Source organism: Canis lupus, chromosome 6 (genome assembly GCF_048164855.1).
Source record: "Canis lupus baileyi chromosome 6, mCanLup2.hap1, whole genome shotgun sequence".
Taxonomy (NCBI): domain Eukaryota; kingdom Metazoa; phylum Chordata; class Mammalia; order Carnivora; family Canidae; genus Canis; species Canis lupus.
This window is the reverse complement of record NC_132843.1, coordinates 67,888,474-67,914,452: the sequence shown is the minus strand read 5'-3', so window position 1 is coordinate 67,914,452 and position 25,979 is coordinate 67,888,474. Positions and strand designations below refer to the sequence as shown.

General features: G+C 34.1%; 1 protein-coding gene across 5 annotated transcripts in view; it reads left to right on the top strand.

Moving 5' to 3' along the window:
* Positions 1 to 25,979, top strand: part of CEP350 (centrosomal protein 350) — a 153,579-nt gene that overhangs the window by 29,841 nt on the left and 97,759 nt on the right. For 2 of the 5 annotated variants that reach the window (XM_072831041.1, XM_072831037.1), the window contains exons 3-11: positions 408 to 454; positions 2,340 to 2,454; positions 3,480 to 3,639; positions 6,859 to 7,472; positions 12,564 to 12,677; positions 15,825 to 15,938; positions 19,706 to 19,852; positions 21,743 to 22,401; positions 23,298 to 23,419. In XM_072831041.1, coding sequence (XP_072687142.1) covers positions 408 to 454; positions 2,340 to 2,454; positions 3,480 to 3,639; positions 6,859 to 7,472; positions 12,564 to 12,677; positions 15,825 to 15,938; positions 19,706 to 19,852; positions 21,743 to 22,401; positions 23,298 to 23,419 — 2,092 coding nt within the window. The remainder of the gene's footprint in view (positions 1 to 407; positions 455 to 2,339; positions 2,455 to 3,479; positions 3,640 to 6,858; positions 7,473 to 12,563; positions 12,678 to 15,824; positions 15,939 to 19,705; positions 19,853 to 21,742; positions 22,402 to 23,297; positions 23,420 to 25,979) is intronic. The other 3 variants (XM_072831040.1, XM_072831038.1, XM_072831039.1) reach the window with 3 other exon arrangements.

Here is a 25,979-nt window from a genome sequence, read left to right as displayed (position 1 = left end):
TTACCTTTGTTTCTATTGGTAGATTGAAGTCTGGAGTAATTTTCTAATCTTTTCAACATCATAATGTGAAATACACTCCAATACAAAATTTTGTGTTTAGATCATTGGGGAAAACTGAGGATACTGCTTATTGTTGGAGATGTCCTATGTGGCTTTGAGGAGGGAGGTTGTCATAAGAACTAATAGGATCAGTGTCTAGTACAACTCTAAACCATATATTAGGAAGCGTGGCTTTACAGAATGGGAAAGAACCATGTTTTGGTTCGATATGATAAAGTATTGCTGAGAAATAGTTCTGCCTAAGAAAATGGTTCTCACACTTTTGAGTGCATTTAGGAGCTTATTAAAATACAGATTTTGAGAACTATTTCAGAGATTCTGATTCAGTAAATATCAATGTTCCCCAGCAGATATAACCACATCGTGGGATGCACTTTCTCAGACTAAGGCTGCTGTAAGTAGTTAGAGCTTCTATTTATTTCTTTATGGTTTAAAATTGATTTCCTGTTACGATTGAAGAGATGACATTTTTTTCTGTAGTACTTTTTTCATAGGGAAATAAAGATTTTGGTGAGAAGTACCATATATTACAAAAAATTTAAAAATAAGTTATATATTACAAAATGAACATTAATGATGACTATTAAATAGTAGAGGGATAATCAAGGTACTTCTTAGGTGTCAAGAACATTAATGCTATGGCATATAAAATATTGAAGTGACTTGTGCTATTATTCTCCTATAATAAATTTATTCATTTGGTATATTGAAGATTTAGAACAAAATGAACTTGGGAATGTGGGACTATGTCTATGTAGAAGGCTCAGAGTCAGAGAGGAAATGACAGGAACAGTTTCTTTAATGGACTAGGAGTTACCTCTTTTGTGGCACTGTTTTCTCTCAGTACTGCTGAAGACTGACTGTGGGCAACTTGTTTTCATTTGTGTTCTGTCCAGGCTTGTCTGGAGTTTAGGAATCCAAATTTGACAAGTGATACCTAGTCCCTTCAAAGGGAAATTCTTTGCTTTTTCATTTGCTCTCCAGGAAAATTACTCTTCTATATGTCCTTCTTTTGTTTTCTTTTGTATCTTACTTGAATGTGAGTCACCTATTTCTTTACTCTGTGAATATGGTATTTTCTGTCCCCTAATCTTTTGAACTAGTTTGAAAATGCATCTGGAAAAGGTGCTATAACCTAGATGTAGTCATAATGTAAGGCCAAGTACAACATTATATATTTTCTCTCCTACATGAGTATTATATATCTACAGTGTAGGAATAATTTTTATTTCCAGTTTAATTTAAAGTTAATGTAATTTATTTATTTATTTTTTCAAAAGTTAATATAATTTAGAGCTGGACTGTTAATAGTCATTTTTTCAAAAACTATTGTGTTTTTAGAAATAACTTTTAAGGATGATAAGGGGCTTGTAATATAAATACGAGAAAAAGCTTGATACAGATTATAGAGGTTTATTCCAATTTGTGAGTACATAGTGCCACAAAAATCTGAGAGAAGATAAATCAGAATTTTACAAAGTATTTACCTCTCTGTGGTAGAATTTTGATGATTTTAGTTTCATTTTTTATGCCTTTTCTGTGTTTTCCAAGTTTACTCTTGTAAGCATATAATTAGGGGAAAATGCTTTTTAAATAATTGAGAACATTGGTGGTCTTAACAGAAGTTGACTTATATTGTAAAGTGTATGGAAACCTGAGTTTTCTATCTTCTGAATTTTATCTTTATTGTGAAACTTATTTTATAGGCATAAGACTATTAAAAAGTTGTGCTTGTTTGAACAGTTCTAAATTTTAGTCCATCTGAATTGTTCTTTCCTAATTTCCCACGTAAAATGCATAGGATGTGTGACATAATGATATGTGACATATAATGTCAGAAAATGTACTGCTTTAAAAAAACTCAACAATAAAAATGTAAGTTAACAAGACAAACAGAAACGTTTTGATATTCTTCAGAATCGTTTTTGGTTTTCTTGTCCAAAAATGGGCAGCGTTGTATCACTTGTTACTATAGCTGAAGTAATAAGTAATTAAAAAACTAATATTGCAAAAAATCATCCCTGAGTTGTTTTGACTTTGGAGAAAGGTATTGGACAACATAGGTTAAATAACGTTGTAAATTGGGGTGTTTGCCTGGCTCAGTCAGCAGAGTATGCAACTCTTGATCTTAGGGTCATGAGTTCAAGCATCACATTGGACACAAAGCTTACATTTAAAAAAAGGTAAATAAAAAATTAACTATGTAAATCAATGGTAGGTAAATGATGGTGTTTATTTACGGAATTAACCCGTTTGTTGTGATGCTGTTTAAACTTTAGCTGAGACACATTGAAAACAAATTAGAAGTAGCCCCTACAAGTACAGCTGTGTTTGATTCTGTCATGGATACCAAGAAATCTTCTGCAAGTGCTACCAGAAAAATAAGTAGAAAAGGTATGTATAAAGTTACTTCCAAAGATACAAATATATTAAATATAAATTTTTGATGTTAGTTTGGTTTCACTTTAATTTCACCATCTCATATATTTGCTAGCTCTTGTCAGAGACAACACCTCATCAACATTTAGGGTTTTTTGTGTTTGGTACTAAGTAATTATGAAGCAGCCTCACATTCAGTGACTGGAGATGATGTTTTCACCATCTCTGTCTCGTTTTTTTTTAAGATTTACTTATTTTAGAGAGCTAATGAGCAAGGGCAAGAGAGGGGAAGGGCAGAAAAAGGAGGGGAGAGATTGGATCTCAATCAGACTGTCTGTTGAGCATGGAGCCCATTATGGTGCTCGATCTCACACCCTGAGATCATGACCTGAGCCGAAATCAAAAGTCAGATGCTTAACCCACTGAGCTACCAGGTGCCCCATGTTTTCACCTTTGGCAATGGGTCTTCATTGCTTTTTAGTGATGAGAATTTGATTTTAAGCCTTTGGGATTATAGAAGTCTTTAAAAAAAAATTCGTAGATCTATCAACTTTGAAATTTAGTTAGCTTCATGAGATGGATGTATTTTTAAGGGGGATTAAATCATAATTGGAATAGCTAACAGATACTGTCATAAATTGACAAAATGCAAATACTTTCTTTGGTTACCTTCATATATGTAATTCTGTGGTTTCTTAATTAGTGGGCTAAAACCTGGGGGTTAGTACTTTCCATTAAAACCATTTTTTTTCTTTTTTTTTTTTAGCCTATGTGTCTCTTGGGTTTTAGTTGAAAATTCTTTTTTTAAGTGGGTGAGAGCCTTCTGCAAAAAAGAATTTTATATGTAGAGTTTTTCTTTTTTTGTTCAGAATAGTTTTTTCTGTATAGAGTTATTATAATAATTTAACCTGAATTTTTCCATCTATTTATATAATATCCAACTAGAGATGCCAGAAATAAGAGACACCTAAGTTATTTTCATAAATAATAGTCAAACTCAGAGGCAATAATATGTTCTTACAGATTTTCTTTTTCTTTAGATGGTAGATACCTGGATGATTCTTGGGTTAATGCTCCAACCTCCAAATCTTCTAAATCACGGAAAGAGAAATCTCGGAGTCCTCTCAGAGTTACCACCCTGGAGAGTAATGTAAAGAAAAATAACCGTGTGGAGTTTCGCGAACCTTTGGTTTCTTACAGGTTTGTGTTTAAAAATAAATTAAATTATCATATAGGATTAGCCTGTTAAGATTATAGTTTATTTTCTGAGTTTTTCGTAGTACTCTGATTCTAGTATTATTACTTTTTCATTTTCCAAAAAGATAAAGCAATAATCTTTTATATTATGAAATACTGACTTTCTACTCTTTAACAGATTAAATATCTGGCGGGGGGGGGAAGGGAGGAGGAAGAATTAGTGGCCCCAGGCTACCAATATTGTAATATGTTTTCTGTAGATAGATTACTCAGTCTCTGAAAGTATGGATTTTTTCTTTCTTAATGTCTCAGATTAGGTGTTGTGCATAATGAACATTGTATAGCTTAGTTTTCATCTTTTTTTTTTTTTTTTGGTGGTATTAATCAGTTACCTAAAGTTTCTTCCCTGTTGAGAATGTGAGTTGGTTTATTGTTTTTCACTTTGTTGTTCGTGGCTCCTTTCAGCAACTTAAACTTTCAGATAGATGTTCAGGACTAATATATGAATTCTGATAGTATGGATAATATCAAGTAATGTGTATTTTTATTAGCCGATAATTTAGGATATTCATTAAAGTTATAGAATGTTTTATTTGAGGAACATTTTACTAAATATATAAAATATGTGTTAATGGTCTCAGTATAGCAAATAGTAATAGGTAATAAACATTGGTCCTTATATTTCTTTGTTTCATTTATTAACTTTTTTAGTGTTATAAAATGTCAGTAAGTCCAGGAATTTCATGATGGTGCTAGACACTACTGGGTATATGTTTGTACTCTTAAATTTGAGAAAAAGAATTTGGGAGATGGAAGTAGATCATGAGTTCGTATCAGTTCATAATATCAATGTTTGATTTGATGCAATTTTGAAATATTTAGGTGAAAATATTCAGTAGACATTTGAAAATTTGAGCAGGAATGTGTGTGGAAAGGTCAGGGCTGGGAATATAAATTTGGGAGTTTATACTAGTTTTGAAGTGATAAAAATGGTGAAGAAGATATAGAGAGAAGGCCAGGGAATTAATCTGGGTAAAAGTTTATAGTTTAGTAAAAGGAGAAAGAAAAAATAAGAAAAATAATCAGAGTTCAGAAATCTTTAACCACACAACTATTCAGCAACTTGCCTATAAACATATCACAATTGGAATTGAAACTAAATTACTCTTTTCATATTCTAGTATTCTTTCTGCAAAGAATACTGCTTGATATTTAAAATTTTGTAAATAATGTATCTTTTAAGGTAAAAAAAAATACCCATAGGATAGCTGTGAATAGAACATCTAGCTGATTCCATCATGTAAGACTCATCTTTTAGCACCTTTTTTATGAAACCTTGCCAGATCTGTTTCTATCCCACTCTATTCTTGCAACCTATTTAGCCCTTCCTGTATGCTCTTATAATACTGTGTAACATCCTCTGCTAAAGTATATTCATCTTACTTTATATTTTGATTCATTATCTACCCATTACATTAGTTTAGGGCTGTAAAACTGTCTTATTCTCAAACATTAGCTTAATGACTGTCATTTACTAAATATTCCGTAAATATTTTTTCCTAACATTTATTATGAAAAATTTCATATTTATAGCAAAGATGAAAGAATTGTATAATAAACACGCATATATATTCAGTAAATATTTAATGAATGAGTTAATGAAAGACTGTGAAATTACTTTTTTCCTTTTTTGGTGGCACAGATTGTGACATAATCTGTAAACTACCTTTTTGTGCTTTATTTTATTCTTTACACGTGTTAATTTTATACCTAAATCATTTTAACTATTAATTATTACGGTCTGGTAAAGGTAGTGCAAAATAACTGAATTTAGTCTTGATCTCTAGTAGAAGCTACATGAGTCAGTTCTTAGCCACCGTCTTTTTTTATTTATTTATTTTTATTTTTTTATTTTTTATTTTTTTTCAGCCACCGTCTTGTTTAATAATCAACCATTCAGAACAGGATCTAATATTTTTTGGGTCATAGTTTCCAATGAGAATTTGATAAAAACCGTAGACTATCTCCAAGAAAAACCCACATGCTCATACATCATCTTACAATAGATATAATTGCCATATTATGCTGTAACAGAGTTATGGCTTTAAGAATTTTTGTGGTATTTAGAGTTTTATGCCCTTACATGAAACATCTAGATCCATGCTATATAATAGAGTTGTAAATGTGAACCAAACATATAATTTAAACTTTTTTAATAGTCACATATCTAGACACATGAGGATGTTTTATATTCTTTTTTTGTTGTCATTCTAAGTCTTTAGAATCTGGTATGTAATTTACATTGTAGCACATCTTACATTTGGACTAACCACATTTCAAGTGCTCAGTAGCCACATGTGGCTAATGTCTACTCTTTCAGACATTGCAGATCCAGATTGTAATGTTCACTTTTATAATTTTGTTGAGTATTTTTTCATAAATCATGTGCTCTTACTGCTGAGGCTTGTCTTCATTTACTTCCCTTTTAATAAACTGTTTCTTTTCCTAAAATATAACTTATTAGAATGATAATATAAAACAAGTATTAAATAGTTAAATAAAATAAAATAAAAATCTCAGGAGGAAGATTTTTGCTAATGTTTTTATGAATAGGGAATATGGACTTTGTGATATGTACTTTGGCAATGCCTAATCTTTGCTTACTCCACGATTTCTAGATGTGCTTTACAGAGTTTGAAGCTACCAAAAAAAAGTAGTCTGTGGTTCAGACAAATTCAGCTTTACTAACTACATTTATTTGGAGGAAAATATTTATTATACCTCTATTTTATTTCTACTCCCAATCTGTTTGTTAATTTGGTACATTATTTAGAAGTTACAAATACAGAATTTGAGAACTTTTTTCCCTATATTTAAGATTTCATAGAGAAATAAAATATACTTTTTGGTAATAGATGTCAAGTGAATATCCAAAGTCAGATTGTAATCCTATTTTCTGGGATTTCTTAAGGAAATTTCTCTATACATCTTTTGCATATTTCTTATTTTGTAATATGCAGATTAATGATTTAGGTTATTTGCCATCTAACTTGATAGAGAGGGGGCATTGAGCTTTAAATCTCAATATTAGTAGTGGTTATTTTGTTACTAACCTACTGGAATTCCTAAACTTTTTTGGGATCTCTGATGTTAGCTTAGCATGACTGGTTTCAATTAGGTGTTTGAAATCTTGATTCAAAACTTATTATTTTTTAATAATAGGGAGATCCATGGTACACCTTCCAATATAAGTCCTAACCATCTAGAGTCAAAGCATGTTTACTGTGTGGATATTAATGAAGAAAAGCCTGAGAGCAGGAACCGGATGATATATAATCGAGAAGAATGGAATATACATTGCTGTGATTTTGAGAGCTCCCAATCCTCTGTCATCAATGATACGGTGGTTAGGTTTTTAAACGATCGACCAGCAATTGATGCATTACAAAATTCTGAATGTTTAGTTAAGATGGCAGCTCCTGTGAGAACTGAGGAAGAAAATTCTAATAGAGCAAAAGGAAATGAGAAGACTTCTGTAAGTAACATGGGCCATGATGTTGATCCAAAAGTGTTACGGATAACTGACTCTTCTCCATCCTCTACTAGTACTTCTAATTCCCAAAGGTTAGATATCTTAAAGCATCGACAACATGATGTCAAACTGGAAAAACTCAAGGAGCGAATTAGGAAACAGTGGGAACACTCAGAAGAAACAAATGGCCGGGGCCAGAATCTGGGTCATATTGACCATCCAGTAATGGTTGTTAATGTTGATAACTCAGTGACAGCAAAAGTCAGGAAAGTGGCAACAGCACCACCTGCTCCATCATATAAAGGTTTGTAATCAGTCTTTGTATCTTTCTGTTTTCTTGTCCCCCTTTCTCCCTAGGATGTATTTGAGTGGAAAGGCTCATCTTTATAACAGGGTGTGATTCTCAAATCAAATGCTTAAGAAATTAATTCAAAGTGCAGGTTAAAAATGCAGATTCCTGGATGCTACACTGTACCTAAATCAGAATTCTGGGTATAAAGCCCAGAATTAGAATTTTTAACAAGTCACTTAGGGGATTCTTACGGTTTAAGAACCCCTATCTGAACAGTTAATAAGGTGAACAAAGAGAAAATAAAAGAATTAGTACTATTTTCAGAGAACTGAAAGAATATTACCCTTATTCTGGCATTGTATTTGAATTGCTGTTAGGAAGTCTTTCAGAAGTAAATATTTAAAAGCTAATTTAGTCAATTCCTGTTACATTTAGTTACAGAATATTTTGGCACTGATAATCCTGTTACTATTTTAAGCTTTGAGTTTTGACAGTAACTGTTTCTCCCCTATGTTTGAGAATACAAATATTTAAATCAGATTTATACCCTAAAAAAAGTTAAATCAGATTTATACCAATATAGATAGATTTTCATTGGGAAAATACTTTTACAAGAGAATTTCTGTTTTGTTTTTTTTTTTTTTTTTTTAATTTATTTATGATGGTCACAGAGAGAGAGAGAGAGGCAGAGACACAGGCAGAGGGAGAAGCAGGCTCCATGCACCGGGAGCCCGACGTGGGACTCGATCCCGGGTTCCCAGGATCACGCCCTGGGCCAAAAGCAGGCGCCAAATCGCTGCACCACCCAGGGATCCCCGAGAATTTCTGTTTTGTAGGCAACTCAAGTTTTTATATATGGTGGTTTAAGAATTTGTATTTTTTTGTTCCTGAACTTGTTTTCAGGTTTATTCGTATTAAGTGTTTAATATAAAGAGTTAATTTCATTGCTCAGATTACTCTCTGTTAGTCTTTTGTCATTAAACTTTCTGCTACTGTAGCCTTTCTTTTGTGGATACTTTTTAAAGTTCAGTTTTTCAGGGCACCTGGGTGGCTCAGTGGTTGAGCATCTGCCTTTGGCTCAGGTTGTGATCCCACGGTCCGGGGATCAAGTCCTGCATCAGGCTTCCCACAGGGAGTCTGCTTCTCCCTCTGCCTGTGTCTCTGCCTCTCTCTGTGTCTCTCTTGAATTTAAAAAAAAAAAATTCAACTTTTCTAGATAAGTGTCTAAAGATCAAAATATTGTAAAGATTCTTTTTTTTTTTCTGTGAATTTTAAGTTGTTAAAAAACTAGGACAGTTTTGGCATAGTTAATTTTGTTTTGTAATTTTCTACCAAGTACTAACTTTTCTCTGACCAGCTTTGCAGTTCTTTGTAGTCCTAAGGTGTTTTAATCTTTTTCTCCAGAATAAATTTTAGATGTAGAGTTAGAGCAATTTTCAGTTTTGTGTTATTATGTGTTAATAGTGATATTCATTGTCAATTAAATAAAAGATGGGTAATTTATGACAATTATTGGATGGATATTAGCAACAATTTTATCCTTGCTAATTTGTGATAAAATTATGAGCATTTCCCTTGAGAATACTGAAAACTTGCTCTATTATCCAGGATTGGTCTAATGTAATATTAATTAAATTATTTCATATCCTTCTAGTCATTTGTGTACCATGTAGTTATCCATGCTTTTAACAGAACAAATAGCAAATGGTGGGGTCAGAATGTTCTTGTTGGTTTTGAGATAGTGATTATCCAGAACTTTTGCTATACTAATGTCAGATCCATTAAATGAAGATTGTACGTTTAAGGTTGTTGTTATTTGCTATATTAATGTCAGATCCATTAAATGAAGATTGTAAGTTTAAGGTTGTCTAGAAATTTATTCGAGAAATCAAAGTTCTGAAAGTTATTCCAATAAGGGAAAGTTAAGATGGCCAACTTAGATCCATATTTTATTTAATAATTTATAAAAATCTAAAAATTAAAAATAGAAAAACAAAACACAGCTCTAAAGAACTGAATAAAAATCTTCAAATCTTAACTTCCTTTGAGCTGGTGACTGGATTTCCCATATGCCTTTGACTTTAACCTGTTAGTTTTTGTATTAAAATATTTTAAATTTGAATGCTTGGGGACTATTTTATGAAACATAGCATGCATTTGAGAAATCATAATATGGTTTCCAATGTCCTGAACAATGGATTTATTTTTCCCAGTAGTGAAAAACTTTTTTGTCAACTTTTTGGCAGTGTAAATCAAAAGGATCTTAATATGCTATATATATATTTTTTAATATACTATATTTTAAAGTGACATTTTAATTTCATTTGTTCAAATACATAATAATTCACTTGGTTCACAATTCAAAAGATGAAAAGGGTGTACCTTGAAAAGCTCCTGTGTTCCAACTACTTGGTTCCTTTTCTGATTACTTGTGTTAACAATTTGTATATCTTTCCAGAAATAATTTTTACATACACAGAGTGTGTGTGTGTTTATTTTCTCTTTTTATACAGTTGTTAGTATACTAAGCTCATCCAAACCTTGGTTTTTCGTTTATGTTTTTTTTTCTTTAAAGATGTGGGAAATGTTCTATGATTCTACTTCAAAATCTGAAGAAGTAAACACAAACAGTGTGTGTGTGATTTTTGTCTCACACAGTTGTTTGCATACATCTTTCTTCCTGGTATAAATGCCTTGAAGTTTAAGATCTTATATTGGTCATCCTTATTTTATTTCAGAGCCTAGTACAGTGTCTTGAGCATAAATGCAGTAATTTTTAAATTCTATTTGGTAAGTTGAATTAATAAGAAAAAAAGAGGGACAAAGAATGAAAATACAGTAGTTCCCCCTATCCTTGGGGATACATTTGAAGACCCCCATAGTAGATGCCTGAAACTGGACAGTACTGAACCCTATAAATACTATTTTTCCCTATACATATGTGCCTATAATAAAGTTTAATTTATGAATGAAATACAGTAATATGTTAACAACAATAGCTAATAATAAAATAGAGCAATTATAACAATACACTGTAATAAAAGTTACGTACTGTCCTCATCCTTCTTGTGATGCTGTGAAATGATGGCTTGCGGTGTGAGGAGATGAAGTGACTGATGTGGGCACTGTGGTGTAGCATTAGGCTACTACTCTTGATGATGTGAGGATCATCTGATCCTTCACCATGGTTGGCAGTGGGTAACAGAAACTGTGCAAAGTGTAAAGGGGGAGCTACTGTAAAATTGGGGGACAGAAAAAGAAACTATTGGAAACTATTGTAGATATTGAAAGCTTCTTAAAGTTAACTTATAAGTAAAGATGCAACAAGAAAAAAAGGCTTCTATAGAGATAAATGTTTCCTCAAGAGGAGAAAAAATAATAAGAGTTGAATGTAGAGACATGAATTGGAGGTGATTGTGATGAAAAGTTGAAAGAGAGAGAGATTGTCATGGGATTACCATACTTTCTTATTACATACTATAACTTGCAACAGATGACACTACATTTATAAATTTTTTACTTGAATAGGCATGATCACATGTCCCTTGTCACAAATATCTGGTGAAATTAAGTTTATGCTATTGTACTGAAGAGCTGAATAGATTAATTTCTATTAGATATGTGATCATTTTAGTATATTTAACACTTCTAAGTGCTTTTACCAATTTTTGACTCTAGTGTTCTCGATTTAATTTTACAAATATTTATTGGCTACCAATTCTTTGGTAAGTTGAGCCTATCTGAAGATATAAATCTTTATACTACTATGGTTATCATCCATATTCATTATTTTATTATTTTGTAAAATAACATTCCAAGTTCAGTGTATTTCTTAAAGAGCACAGATAAATTCAAAGTAAGAATACTAATCCCTAGGAAATAGCACATGTATATAATGTTTGTTGAGAAATTGAACAACTATGTTTTAAAGACCTGTTTTCCACACTTTGGGTGCATTTTGTTTGTGTAGATAGCAACTTGTCCGTTTGTTCAGCCATAGGCAAAATCAGACAGATGGTGGCAATTAATGTCTGTCTTCAAAGATAGAAGAATTAGTGTTGTTTCTTTCTTAGTCCTGAGAAGAATAGTTCTGTCTCTGAAATCCATAATTTATGATTGACATTCTCTTATCATTTAGTTTAGTGCTTGCTTCTCCCTTTCTAGTCTTTTTAAACAAATGTATATTACTTTATCTCACTGAAGCTTACTTTTTCCAAACAGTATTTGTCAACACATTATGTGGTTGCTAATTATGCATCCTTCTTTTAAAAGCTTTTATAAAGCTGCTAAACACCATTTGTTATCAGAGAAACACAGATTAAAACCATAGTGAGATACCATTCACAACCACTGGTTCTTACAAAAACAAGAGACAATAACAAGTGTTGGTTCTTACAAAAACAAGAGACAATAACAAGTGTTGATGAGGAAGTGGAGAAATTGGAACCCTCATACGTTGCTGATGAGAATGTCAAATGGTGCAGCTCCTCTAGAAAATAGTTTGGCAGTTCTCAAAAAGTTAAACATGGAGTTACAAGATGACTTAGCAATTCCACTCCTAGGCATAATACCCAGGAGAATTGAAAACATATGTCTACTGGATAACTTGTATGTGAGGGTTCATAGCAGTGTTAATACTAGCCTAAAAGTAGAAGCATCACAAGTGTCATCAGCTGATGAGTGGATAAACAATGTTGGTATGTTATTACAATGGAATATTATTCAATATAAAAAGGAATAAAGCTTTGATACGTGTGATACAGTCAATGAAAACATTATGTTAAGTGAAAGAAGGCAGACACAAAAGGCCATATATTGTGTGATTCTATTTGTGACATGTCCAGAATAGGCAAATCCGTGAAGATGGCAGGTAGATTAGTGGTTGCCAGGGAATAGAGGGAGTGATAGAGGAGTGGCTATTAATGGGTACAGGAAATTAGATAGTGGAGGTAGGTCCCTAACTTTGTGAATATACTAAAAACCATTGAACTGTGTACTTTAATAAAAGTGAATTTTATAGTATGTTAATTATATCTCACTTAAAAAAGTATAACAATTTATAAAGCAGCTTTGATAAAGTTTTGTATTGTTGGTGTAAATTAGGCTTCAATCCTTCAGAGACCAAGATTCGAACACCTGATGGGAAAGTGTGGCAGGAAGCTGAATTTCAAAGCATGAGTAGAGAACTGTATCGAGACTTAGCACTTCACTTTGCAGGTGAGAGTAAAACTTTCTTAGATTTTGTGTATTTTATCATGTATGCTATCTAACGTCAGTTTTTAAACATAAAATTGTCACCAAACTAAAGATATTTCTCTTTTTTAACTGCATGGTATACAAAAGTAATTGTGGTTTCAGTCATAAGGCTTTCTTAGCCTCTAGGCTCTGTTCCAGAATTAAAATTAGCATACATGGCTGATGAGACAGAAACTAGGCTATTTTTAATCTGAGGGACTTTAAAGTCAGGCCTGTCTGATTTGAAGGAAACATAGCTGAGTCTAATTGAAGTTTACCTCTACTAGACCTCTGAGATCTTTCTGGTCAGTAATTTGGCAGATACAGATAAGATGATACTAACATGAGGGTAAGATGCAGAATGAAAAAGCATTCTAGGAAGGGAATACATTTACAGGACTGGAAATAGGAGGGACTTCTGGAAGATTGGAAGAAGGAAATAGGAAGGTTATAAAAGAACGTCATTAGTTATTGAACACTTGGTACAATTTGGGGCAAGATGCTGCATTCTTAGACTTCTAGGGTTTTTTGTTTGTTTTTCTTTTTACAGTTGTGGAAATGGAGGCTCACAGAGTAATTTTCCCAAGGTTGCATAGGGTAGTTGAGAATCGAAGCCAAGATTCAAAGCCAACTCTGGCTGACTCTAAAGCCCGAGATTTTTCTACTAAGCCCCTGTAGAGATTTTACTAGTAAATTTTACAGTATTAAGTGTCCAGTTTTCCTACTATTATTATTGGAACACTATATTCAGAATTTTTTTTCCTCTGTGGAAAGGAAGTATATAATATAATAGTTAAGGGCAAAGATTTTGGAATCAGCGTAAAAAGAATCAAATTCTGGCTCTGCCTCTTACTACCTATATATACTACCAGTGTTATGTAACCCCTCTTCCTTGGTTTTCTCATCTGTGAGATAGGGATAATAACAGTATACTTTAATACAGCAGTATCTTTACAGACTAGAATAATGGTATATGTCAAAGAATTCTTCAAGAGGTCTATTAAGACTGCCTTCTTGGGGTGTGGAGCCTGCTTAAAAAAAAAAAAAAAACAGCCTTCTCTCTCACGATGGTTGAACTCTGTTCTTCTAGCTAGGACTGACCCATCTACTTGTGTTTCAGATTCCATTTACTCTTGTGTATTTAAGGGCATTACTTTGTCCTTATTTCCTTTTTTTTGCTTCATGTAGTTTTCCCTCTCTACAGGGTCATGCCCATTAACACAGTGATCACATGATATTTTTTTGATCACTTGATATTATCTCAGCCGTCATAAAGGGCCTCTCTTTTGGCCCTGCTCTCTTCAGTTACTGCCTTGTTTCTCTTTTTTCAGCACAATCAGAAAGTTGCCTTATACTCCCTGTCTCCAGTTTTTCTCCCCCGTTTCACTTTTGAATCCTTTCTATTTGGTTTTTGCCCCAGCATCTCTGTGGACTGCTAATATTAAGGTCATTAGTGACTTCTGCATTGCTAAATCCAAGGTTTAATTCTCAGTTTTTTCTTTATCTCTTTGCAACATTAGGCATAATCAGTCACTTCTTTTTTGAAAGTTCTCACTTGACATCTAGTATATCTTAAATGTTTGATTTTCCTCCTGAGTTTAGGTGTCCTTTTCAGTGGGTGGTGGTAGTTTTTTTTTTTTTTTTCCTAATGAACTCCCTGATTGATACCTAACCATAGTCATACCCTGGTCTCAGTACTTGGATTTATCCTTTTTTTTTACCCCACTTTTTTTTTCTCTTCCTCTCTCTCTCTTTCTCCTCCTCCTTCTTCTACTATTACTACTACTACTGTTTATTTATATACACACTAGGTAAGCTCACGTAGTCTCAGGGCTTTACATATTTTCTGTTGCTGATGATTCCCAAATTTATGTCTCTGACCCAGACTTCTCTGAACTCAAACTCATATCTAGTTGCTAACTCCACATCTCCCTTTGGATATGTAATGGGTTTCTCAAACTTAATATATCCAAAATGGAGCTAACTAAACGGGGTCATGGTATATCCCTTAAACTAATCCTATCTTTCTACTTGTTCAGGCCCCAAATCTTGAGTTGTCCTTGACTCTCCTATTTTTCTTGGACCTTATTTTTCATATTGTCTAAAATATTTCTAAAGTATAACCACTTTCTCCACCTCTGTCACCACTACTCCCTGGCTCCAAGCCACTATGTGTCTCTTGCGTGATTTTTGCAGTAGCCTTCTCACTGGTATCCTACTTCTGTCCTTTAATTAATCTGTTCTGATCACAGCTGCTAGAGTAAGCTTGTTAAAATTCAATTTAGATCATACCATTTGTTTGCCCCCAAACTTCCAAAAACCTCTCAATCTCATTCTTAAGTAAAACCTGAAGTTCTTAAAATGACGTGTAAAACCCAGCACTATCTGGCCCTCAGTTATGTCTTGGACTCTAGTTCTTTCTACTTTTCTCTTTGTTCATTTCACTCACACCGACCAGCTTGCTGTTTCTCAGGTATGCTCCTGCTTTATGGCCTTTGACTCACACTTCCACTTTACCCAGAATGCAGAACTCTATATGTATTTTCAAATTTGCACTTTAGATCTGTAATTGAGGTTGATTTTCAAATTTATATGTATAGCTAGCGTGTTCCCCCAGATTGGAATTTAAAAAATTAGTGATTAGTAATTTATGTGTGAAATACTTTGACATAATTTGAGAATATTGAGTATTTTATAAAGTTTTATTCTAGAAGTTCATGAATATCTTCAGTTACATAAGTGAAATAGGAGTCTATGAAAGTGCTTACCTATGACATTCTATAAATGATATGACCCTGGCTTAGAAAGCATTACTTTTGTAACTTCTTCCAGTTTGTGAAAATGAGGTAAATTTCTCAAGAGTTTTCTGAAAACAAACAAACAAAAACCAACAACAATCAAACAAAAAAATAAAGAGTTTGAATCTAACAGTGGGGGGTAGTGATCATCTTTAGACCTTTCTGTATGAGGAGTTGACATTCGTAGCTTATGGTTCGCAGAAGTAGCCTCAGTGAAGGGTTTTTTCCTCCTTGCCGAATCATATACTTTATACTGATTTTTTCATACTGGGGAGAGGATGAATGGGTAGAAATTATTATAATATTTACTATAAATATTTCTGCTTTCCAGATGATATCTCTATGAAAGAGAAACCTGCTGAAAAAAGTAAAGAGAAGAAAGTGGTCAAGCCAGTAAGAAAAGTCCAAAAGGTAACACAGTTGTCAAGTCCAGAAGGCAAAACAGGTTAGTTTTCTCAATGTCATGTCCACCCTAAAATTACACAATGCTGAAATGTCATTCTATATGGAAATAAATGTTTGTTAACCAAATGGCACATAGAAAAAGTCAGTACATTTTTACATATCATTATTTTGCATATGTGTTTTATTGAGGTATAATTAACATTAGAATAAGTTGTATAATATATATTTAGAATGTTAGTATGATAAGTTTTCACATCTGTATATACCCACGAAATCTTATGTTCACCATAATACTGAACACATTCTCTCCCATTTTTATATCATTATTTTTAATGGAAATTAATCAGATTAGGGGCACCTAGGTGGTTCAGTAGTTGAGCGTCTGCCTTTTTAAGTTCCAATCTGGGGGAATATGCTAGCTATACACATGAATTTGAAAATCAACCTCAATTACAGATCTAAAGTGTAAATTTGAAAATACATATAGAGTTCTGCATAAATAAATTTATTTATAAATAAAATATTTTTAAAAATCAGATTAAAGGTAATCTGTATATTATGTATTGAACTTTTATATATAAAATGACTGCTTATAATTGTCACTAAGTCCCTTCACTTATTCTCATAAGAGAATAAATGTTGCAGGAGAAAGCCTGGCAGCCCGTGCCAGTTAACACTTCAGGCTCAAGTCAAGTTGCTTGGATTTATAACCTAGTTTTGTCATGTCTAGCTTTGTTCCTTTGGTGAGTAAGTTAATTTTAGTGTCCCTTGGTTTCCCCATATGTAAAATGGGAAAGCAGTAGTACTTCTCTCACAGGGTTCTTGTGAAAACTAAAATAGTTAAAACCTAAAAGCATTCAGTATTTGACACATAGTAAGCACTCAAATGTTAGGTATGATTCCATTAATAGTAATTATTTCTGGCTGTCCTGAAAATAGCTATTTAGCTGTCCTATTCATGTTACTTGGTAATTTGGGCTAGAGAGTAGAGGAAGTTGGGAATTTGTCACTCAGTTTGGAGACATTCAGAACCAATCACTCTTACATTCATTCACTATGCAGATGCTTGTGAGCACTTGCTGTATGTGAGGCACTGTGCTATTCCAAATTGGGCAATACAGTAAGCAGGATACACATGGCCCCTGCCCTCTGGGGTCTTATAATCTTGTCAGGAAAATAGTAGATACATAGTTACAATAAAATGTGAAGAATGTATCATAGGGACTTTACAAGGTCTTATGGGAATATGGAGCAGGAGTGATAGGACATGGGATTTTAACCAAGCGCTTGCTTTTCTGGTCATAGGCTAATCAATAGAATGTCAAATAACGTATTTTGTGACACTCATTAATTCTAGATGTCAGAATGACCTGGCTGTATAAAAATAAAAAACAACTTTTTAAAAAAGATTTTATTTCTTTATTTGAGAGAAGAGGAGAAAGAGCACAAGCCTGGATGGGGGGAAGGGCAGAGAGAGAGAAGGAGAAGCAGACTCATGGCTGAGCAAGGAGCCCAGTGTGGGTCTTGGTCCCAAGACCCTGAGATTATGACCTGAACTGAAGGCAGATACTTAACTGACTGAGCTACCGAGTAAAAAAATAAAATTTTATAAGAACATGAATGATCAGAATATAAACTAATTTTTACATGAAAAAAATATGACAAAGTGTTATTTTTCATGTAGCATTATGTGATACTCTTGCTAGGGGCATAGTTTGAAATGAAGCTTTGGGAAAACTACCAACTTACAAATACCCATCTTGGATTGTATTTATTCAGCTTTGTGGTAGGCTAATTCCTATGTATGCACTGTGCGGTGACCCAGAGACAGAGTCATTAAATGTGCTAAAGCTGTATTAATAGTTTATCTATAGTGAAAATCCTCTTTTTCTACCAATGACTGTTTGAGACTATTTGAGAAAGCCAGAATTTAGAAATAACTGCACGGCATATTCAGAAGCCAGCATTTATAAATAACTATCCAGTATGTTCATGGTTGCTTGCTTTTGATTTGGAAAATTAAGCTGAAATTGAAGAGAAGCCTGTTCTCTCATTTTGCTTAAGAACATAAAGTTTCTTATAAATAGATTGAGCAATAAACTTAAAGCCATTTAAATATTTCGGATCATTTAAGGTTAATAACAAGATGCAAAAACATAAACACACACAGATTTATAATTCATGTTTTTCATACTGGATATTTTCATTAAACTGCACTTTCACTTAAACCTTTTTTTAACTTTTTTATTTATTTTTTTAAGATTTTATTTATTCATGAGAGACACACAGAGAGAGAGAAAGGCAGAGACACAGGCAGAGGGAGAAGCAGGCTCCATGCTGGGAGCCCGATGTGGGACTCAATCCCGGGTCTCCAGGATCACGCCTTGGGCAGAAGACAGGCGCTCAACCGTTGAGCTACCTAGGGATCCCCTTGCTTAAACTTTTAAATTGAAACCTTTTTAAAAAAGCTTAGGGGCGCCTGGGTGGTTCAGTTGGTAGAGCATCTGCCTTCAGCTCTGGTCATGATCTCAGGGTCCTGGGATCGAGCCCCACTTTGGGCTCCCTGCTCAGCAGGGAGTCTGCTTCTCTCTCTCCCCCTGCCTGCCACTCCCCTTGCTTATATTCTCTCTCTCTGTCAAATAAATAAATCTTAAAAAAAAAAGCAACTCTAAATAGGCTGTCTTGTATTATAAATTTATTAAAATAGCATCATAGCTTAAAAATAGAAGAAAACCACCATCATTTAAAGTACCAGTATTTTATTTCCTTACAGCAGTTTTAAAATCATAATAAATGATTGTTATCATTGTATTCATAAAATTTTATCTTTTTCTCTTACCGCAAGAATGTTTCTCATATTTCTTATGTAAATTATAATTAAAAAAAAAGATATGCAGTACTGCACCTGTGTTGGAGTATGATGGTCTGATTTTAATTTATTTACAATCTGAAAGTAGTAAATGAAAAGTTTTTCTCTTAGTCATGGACCATACTTTTATTTTTATGAACTTTTATAATGAGGGCAATTTAAAATGATATTTGCTTTTTGAGTATCATTGTTTTATGCTTAAAAAGATAATATGTAATAATGTATCTACAAAATATAACGTGAGGGATCCCTGGGTGGCGCAGCGGTTTGGCGCCTGCCTTTGGCCCAGGGCGCGATCCTGGAGACCTGGGATCGAATCCCATGTTGGGCTCCCGGTGCATGGAGCCTGCTTCTCCCTCTGCCTGTGTCTCTGCCTCTCTCTCTCTCTCTGTGACTATCATTAAAAAAAAAAAAAAAAAAAAAATACAACGTGAAATTCCCTATGATACCATCCCCTTCAAAGGTAGTCACTGTTAACTGTGATATGTTTCTTCAGATTTTTTTCCTATGCTTAAATTAAGTCATTTGTTCATTCAACAAACATATATTTTACTATGTGCTAGGTACTGTTGGTAAACCAAACATTTATTGTAGTTAAGACATATTTTTGTTCTGTGCCCACACTTTTGGATTTGGTGCTCTACTTCTTGAGATTTTGGGAATTGTCAATATTTGGTACTTAACTTTCAAAGCATTTTATACTTATTTGAGTGAAATGTATGGATAAATCAAGATTTAAACAAACTGATATTTGGGGACATTATGTTAAAAATCAGATTGTAAACCTTTTGACTTTGGCATAAGATAAGCATAAGATTAGTTAGAAAATCTGTATGGTTGTCTAGATATACTTGTTAGAGATAAACATGAAGCTTTAAATTCAACCCAGTATATATATATTTTTTTGTTTGTTTGTTTGTTTGTTTGTTTTCTTTTAGGTAGTAGTCGCCTGATAAGTACATCCTCTTGGCGAGATGGACAAAAATTAGTAAAGAAGATTCTGGGGCCTGCACCCAGAATGGAGCAAAAAGAGCGAAGAACAGTGTCAAGTGACAGAAGTGGAAGAGAAAGAACTACTAAATCTGGTGAGTAATTAAATTATTAAATTGTTTTTCAATAATTAAAATTGTTGAGAAGAGCAATTAAAATTTGCTTGTGTAAGTACTTAGAAGAGGTGAAAGTACTCTTTTGAGAATGCTTTAAGAATTTGGTTTATGGGGCACCTGGGTGGCTCATTGGTTGAGTGTCTGCTTTTGGCTCAGGTCATGATCCCGGGGTCCCAGGATCAAGTCCTGTATTAGGCTCCCCATGGGGAGCCTGCTGCTCCCTCTGCCTGTGTCTCTCCCTGTCTCTCTCTGGTCTCTCATGAACAAATAAATCTTAAAAAAAAAAAAAAAAAAAAAAAAAAGAATTTGGTTTATAATTGTGAATGTAGCTCTTAAGAAATTTTCTATTGGGCTTCTCTGTTCTGTGGATAATTTCCACATATAGATGTTATGGTGACTTTTATTAAGAATTCTATTTGTTACATTAATTACATTTAGCTGCCATGTGACTAGAAAAGCATCATTTAATTAGATTTTATTAGACTTAAGGGAATTAAGTCCAATCTGTCTTATCCCCGTATACAAAAACACAGGCACACATTCACAATATTGGGTTTATTTGACAGATTAGGACACAGGCCCCAAGAGAGAAGTGATTTTCTTCAAGGGTATATACAATAAGTGAGTGGCAAAATTTGATCTAGGTTCTATAACTCTTTGGTTTGACCCTCAAGTCCATTGCTTTTCTCTTTTTGAAATCTCTTAAATGCTCTTTGAAATAATTATTTTTTTCATGAACACTAATTTTGGGAAATGAAATATAAGTACCTATAGGTCAGCTTTCCTTTTCAGTAACAAAATTTGCTTTGACTAATTTGAACTTCTAGAATGGATTTAGTAAGAAATGCAATGACAACTATAATTTGGTACGTAGAAGTCAATATATATATATATACTTTGCATTTACTCCTCTTCACTCTCCTCTAGCTTGTAAATAAACTCACATACATTCTTAGTTTAAAATTAACCATATCAACAAACACTTAGATTATAAAACAAGTTTCATATATATGTTTGATTTTTTTTTCGTTATTTGTTGGAGAGTTGTGGCCCTTTAACATTGTTGATTTTTATTTTTATTTTTATTTTTATTTATTTATTTTCTTTAAAGATTTTATTTATTCATGAGAGACACACAGAGAGGCAGAGACATATAGGCAGATGGGAGAAGCAGGCTCCATGCAGGGAGCCCGATGTGGGACTCGATCCCAGGTCTCTAGGATCATACCCTGGGCTGAAGGTGGCGCTAAACTGCTGAGCCACCCAGGCTCCCCAACATTGTTGATTTTTAAACACCTGTTTTAGGGCTTGGGAATGGAGAGAGATGGTAACATTAAATATGCACATGGGAAAGAAATAGTAATTCTCTATTAATATTAATAGTTAAATATTCATGTCAACAATAAGATCTGTATTTCAGAAATATTAAAAGTGCATTTTTAAAATACCAAGTAAGTATAGTTTTTATAAAGATTAAAATTGTTCTCTTCTATAAAAAAAGTATTTTTCTTTTCTTCTATAATATTCTTTAAACGGGATCCCTGGGTGGCGCAGCGGTTTGGCGCCTGCCTTTGGCCCAGGGTGCGATCCTGGAGACCCGGGATCGAATCCCACGTCGGGCTCCCGGTGCATGGAGCCTGCTTCTCCCTCGGCCTATGTCTCTGCCTCTCTCTCTCTCTCTCTATGACTATCATAAATAAATAAAAATTGAAAAAAAATATTAAAAAAAAATATTCTTTAAACAACTTCATAGGATATTTGAATTTGAGTTTAAAATAAAGTGAAATTCTCTAATTTTCTCCTCACTGCAATAAATCTTAGGAATGAATATAGGATTTTAATATATCACTAATAGTTCATACTTTGCAGGCTGTCATATTGGAAGAGCAGAATCTGATCCTAGATTGGATGTTTTACATAGACATCTTCCACGAAACTCAGAACGTTCAAGAAGTAGAGCTCGGTCTGAAAATAACACAAAGAAATTAGCTCCATCTCTTCCAGACAATAAACAGGAGGAAAATACTGCCTTAAATAAGGACTTTTTACCTCTTGAAATTCGTGGAATTCTTGATGACCTACAGTTGGATTCTGCAGTTCAGGCTGCAAGGCAAGAGACAGGAGAGTTACAGAATCAGAAGTCATCAGCACCAGGGCAAGCTGCTAGGAGTCATAGCCCAGTAAAAAGAAAACCTGACAAAATAACAGCTAATGAAGATCCACCTGTTATTTCCAAAAAGCGCCACTATGACACAGATGAGGTACGGCAGTACATCGTTAGACAGCAGGAGGAAAGGAAGAGGAAGCAAAATGAAGAGAAAAAGGCTCAAAAGGAGGCCACTGAGCAGAAGAACAAACGATTACAGGAGCTCTATCGGAAACAGAAAGAAGCCTTTACTAAAGTAAAAAATGTGCCTCCCTCTGAGCCATCAGTAACTAGGCGACTGCAAGACACTTACTCCAAACTGCTCCTAGAAAAGACCTTGCTCGAAGAGCCGCCACATCACCAAGCTACCCAGGAAACACAGGTAACAGTAGTGTCAGAGATGCAGAGGGAAGTCATTTGTGATTAGAAAAGGCTTATTTGCCATTTCATTACCCTCATTCCTGATGTTCAGACAATATTTGTAATAATGTTGACCTTTTCATGAAATTTATTGTATGTGGAGAATACTTTGATAAACATAATTGAAAACAAGTGCTCAGCATTTCCCAGAATGACTGTTACTGATCTCTGTTCCTCTCATCATTGCTATTGTTATATCCTTGCCTAGTTTTCACTGTATTACTAAGCAAAAAGATTGTTAATAAAAGCCTAGTTTTGTGATCTGTGCTGAAATTAGAGATCCTAATGTTATTGGTAATTTTTTGAGTATTGCTGCTGTTTTTAAAAATAACATTGAGTGTACCACAGACTGTTTTAAAGGCTTTAAATTTTCAATAAATCCACATGGCCTGGGGCAGCCCGGGTGGCTCAGCGGTTTAGCGCTGCCCTCAGTCCAGGGCATGATCCTGGACACCTGGGATTGAGTCCCGCATTGGGCTCCCTGGGTGGAGCCTGCTTCTCCCTCTGCCTGGGTCTCTGCCTCTCTCTCTCTCTCTCTCATAAATTAAAAAAAAAAAAAAAAAAAAAAAAGTCCTCATGGCCCTGAGAAGGTAAATGCTACTAGTATTTCTAGGTGAAAAAACTGAGGTTTAGAAGAGTATTATTTCCTTTAGATTATGCAGTTAGTATTAGGTGCCTTTCCTGAATATCAGATGTAATTTTGCTGTTAATTGTAGTGGCTGCGTAAGACAAACTAAATATGAACTGATTTTATTTAAGAGAAAAAGCCCCCACATTTCACTTAATATTTGTCTTATGTACTCCCTGAGTATATGTTTGTGATTGGAGTCACGTAATTTTGATATCCTTTTCTCTTAGACTAAACCCGGGTATCAGCCTTCTGGAGAATCTGACAAAGAAAACAAAGTACAGGAACGTCCCCTAAGTGCATCTTCCAGTAGTGACATGTCTCTGTCAGAGCCTCCACAGCCTCTTGCAAGGTAAGAAGGGGAGAATGAAAGATGATTAAGGTTCTCTTCCCCCCCCCCCAAAAAAAAGGTTCTCTTTTCCCGTGAAATTTACTATAGTGGTTCATGCTTAATGAATTTTGTTGACCTTGTACATGAGCAAGAAGTTTATTTTTTTTTATTTATTTTTTATTGGTGTTCAATTTACCAACATACAGAATAACCCCCAGTGCCCGTCACCCATTCACTCCCACCCCCCACCCTCCTCCCCTTCTACCACCCCTAGTTCGTTTCCCAGAGTTAGCAGTCTTTACGTTCTGTCTCCCTTTCTGATATTTCCCACACATTTCTTCTCCCTTCCCTTATATTCCCTTTCACTATTATTTATATTCCCCAAATGAATGAGAACATATAATGTTTGTCCTTCTCCGACTGACTTACTTCACTGAGCAAGAAGTTTATTTAGAAATTGGTTAATATCTTCTGGTGGATATTTAAGCATGGTGTACATCTATACTTATTGCATACCCTTTTACCTGTCTTTTTATATCCAGTGTAAATGTAAGTCCTTGCAGAGATCCTACAGTTGGAAGCACTGTTACTTTCTCTGAACTAAACACACAATAAAACTTTATTGGTTGAAAATCACAGTGAAATTAATATTTTAAAGTATTTGTGGTGAATAATTTTCAAAAGGTATATCTGTATTACTAATCCGAATTTCTTCATGTGACTCATTCCAGTTTATTATTGTAACTTTGATATTTGGATATGCGTGTGAACGTATGAACAAGGGCTAGATTGCTGATTGGGGACTTTTTTACCTTAAGTTCTGTCCTTTCCTTTCCTTTTCCTTTCCTTTTCCTTTTCCTTTCTTTTTCCTTTCCCTTTCCTTTCCCTTTCGTTTTCCTTTCCTTTTCCTTTCCCTTTCCTTTCCTTTCCTTCCTTTCCTTTTCCTTTCCTTTTCCTTTCCTTTTCCTTTTCCTTTTCCTTTTCCTTTTCCTTTTCCTTTTCCTTTGAGAGAGAGTGGAAGAGAACACAAGTAGGCAGACCAGTAGGCAGAGGGAGCGGGAGAAGCAGGCTGACCACTGAGCAGGGAGCCCAATGTGGGGCTCCTGGGATCACGACCTGAGCTGAAGACAGACACTCAACTGACTGAGCCACCAAAGCACCCCATACTTTTAAGTTTTCTTAAGAAAATCTTTTTCTTGCTGTAATATATTGTTTGCAATGAAGTAAAAGTAAATTATGCATGGAATTTGAGGTGGTTTTGAGATGATATGGTTTTAAATACTTTAACCATTTTAGAAAGAGAAAGATTTTGAAACCCTTCTTTGAGAACACACAAATAAAAAATCAATTCCCAATTATGGGTTAATACACATGGTCCTTTCACCCCATTCTTCCTCCTTCGAAAGAATAGGAATACTGATAAAGTTAGCTAACATTTATTGAGTACTTGTAGTTTCCAGGCACTGATCGAAGTACTTTGCATTTGTATCTTATTTAATTCTTGTAATTTCTTGAGTTAGGTGCTCCAGTCATTCCCATTTTACAGAAAAGACAATTGAGGCCTAGAATTTAACTTTCTCAAATGTCCAAACATTAGTGGTGGAGAGGGATTTGAACTTAAGCAGTCTGATTCCAGAAACCTGTGCTTTTAACCACTCTACACAGTGCCTCCCAATAAGTTTCATATGATTTATTTAAGGTTGTAAATACCTTTCAAATTTCAAGCATAAATAAACTTAAAAAATTTTTTGAACTTGAATACCTTTAGGTAGGTATACTCTGTAGTTCATCTCAGTCCCATTATTATTGTCAGACATACTCTGCTGGCTTCCTGTCTTTCGTTTTACCTTTCCCTGAATTTCCTTCTAATTCTAAATAAATTATCCAGTGTTAAAAACAAACCGAATGTAAGACAGATCTATTATTACTACCTTACACATGTTCCTTTCCTTTTTTTTTTTTTTTTTTTTTACCATCAGGTTTCTGCAACAACTTGTGATATATAATCTGTTGCCTCCACTTCCCCTCTATCCATTTCTTAGGTTCCCCATTTCTGTTAGTAGTTTCAGCATATCTCAGTTACTTTATGCTTGGAAGCATGACATTTCTTTTCCTTGCCCTTCATGACCCCTATTCTTCCTTAGGTACCTGGGAAACTCCAAATTACATATCTGATCTTGAAGACCTTGAAGATCTAGCTCAAAAGCCATTTTCCTTGGCTAGCAGACTTTATTGTTTTCTATCCACACTCTGTTGAACTTTATATATATTATATTAGTATGTATGACATTGTATTTTAATTCTTTTTTTAAATTCTTTATTAGTCTCTTATCCCTGCTAGATCTTGAGAAACTAAAGAGTAAAGAATAAGTTTTAACTGGATTAAATTTTTGTCTGAAAGAAAATTTTGACTGAATTTTTTACTAAATTTTTGACTGAATTTTTGTCTCTCCTGTTCCTCTAGCATCAGCATAAGGCTTGGCACATAACTGGCGTTCTAAATACTTAAATTTAAAAATCTTGGATTTTGGGGCACCTGGATGGCTCAGTGGTTGAGCATCTGCCTTCGGCTCAGGTTGTG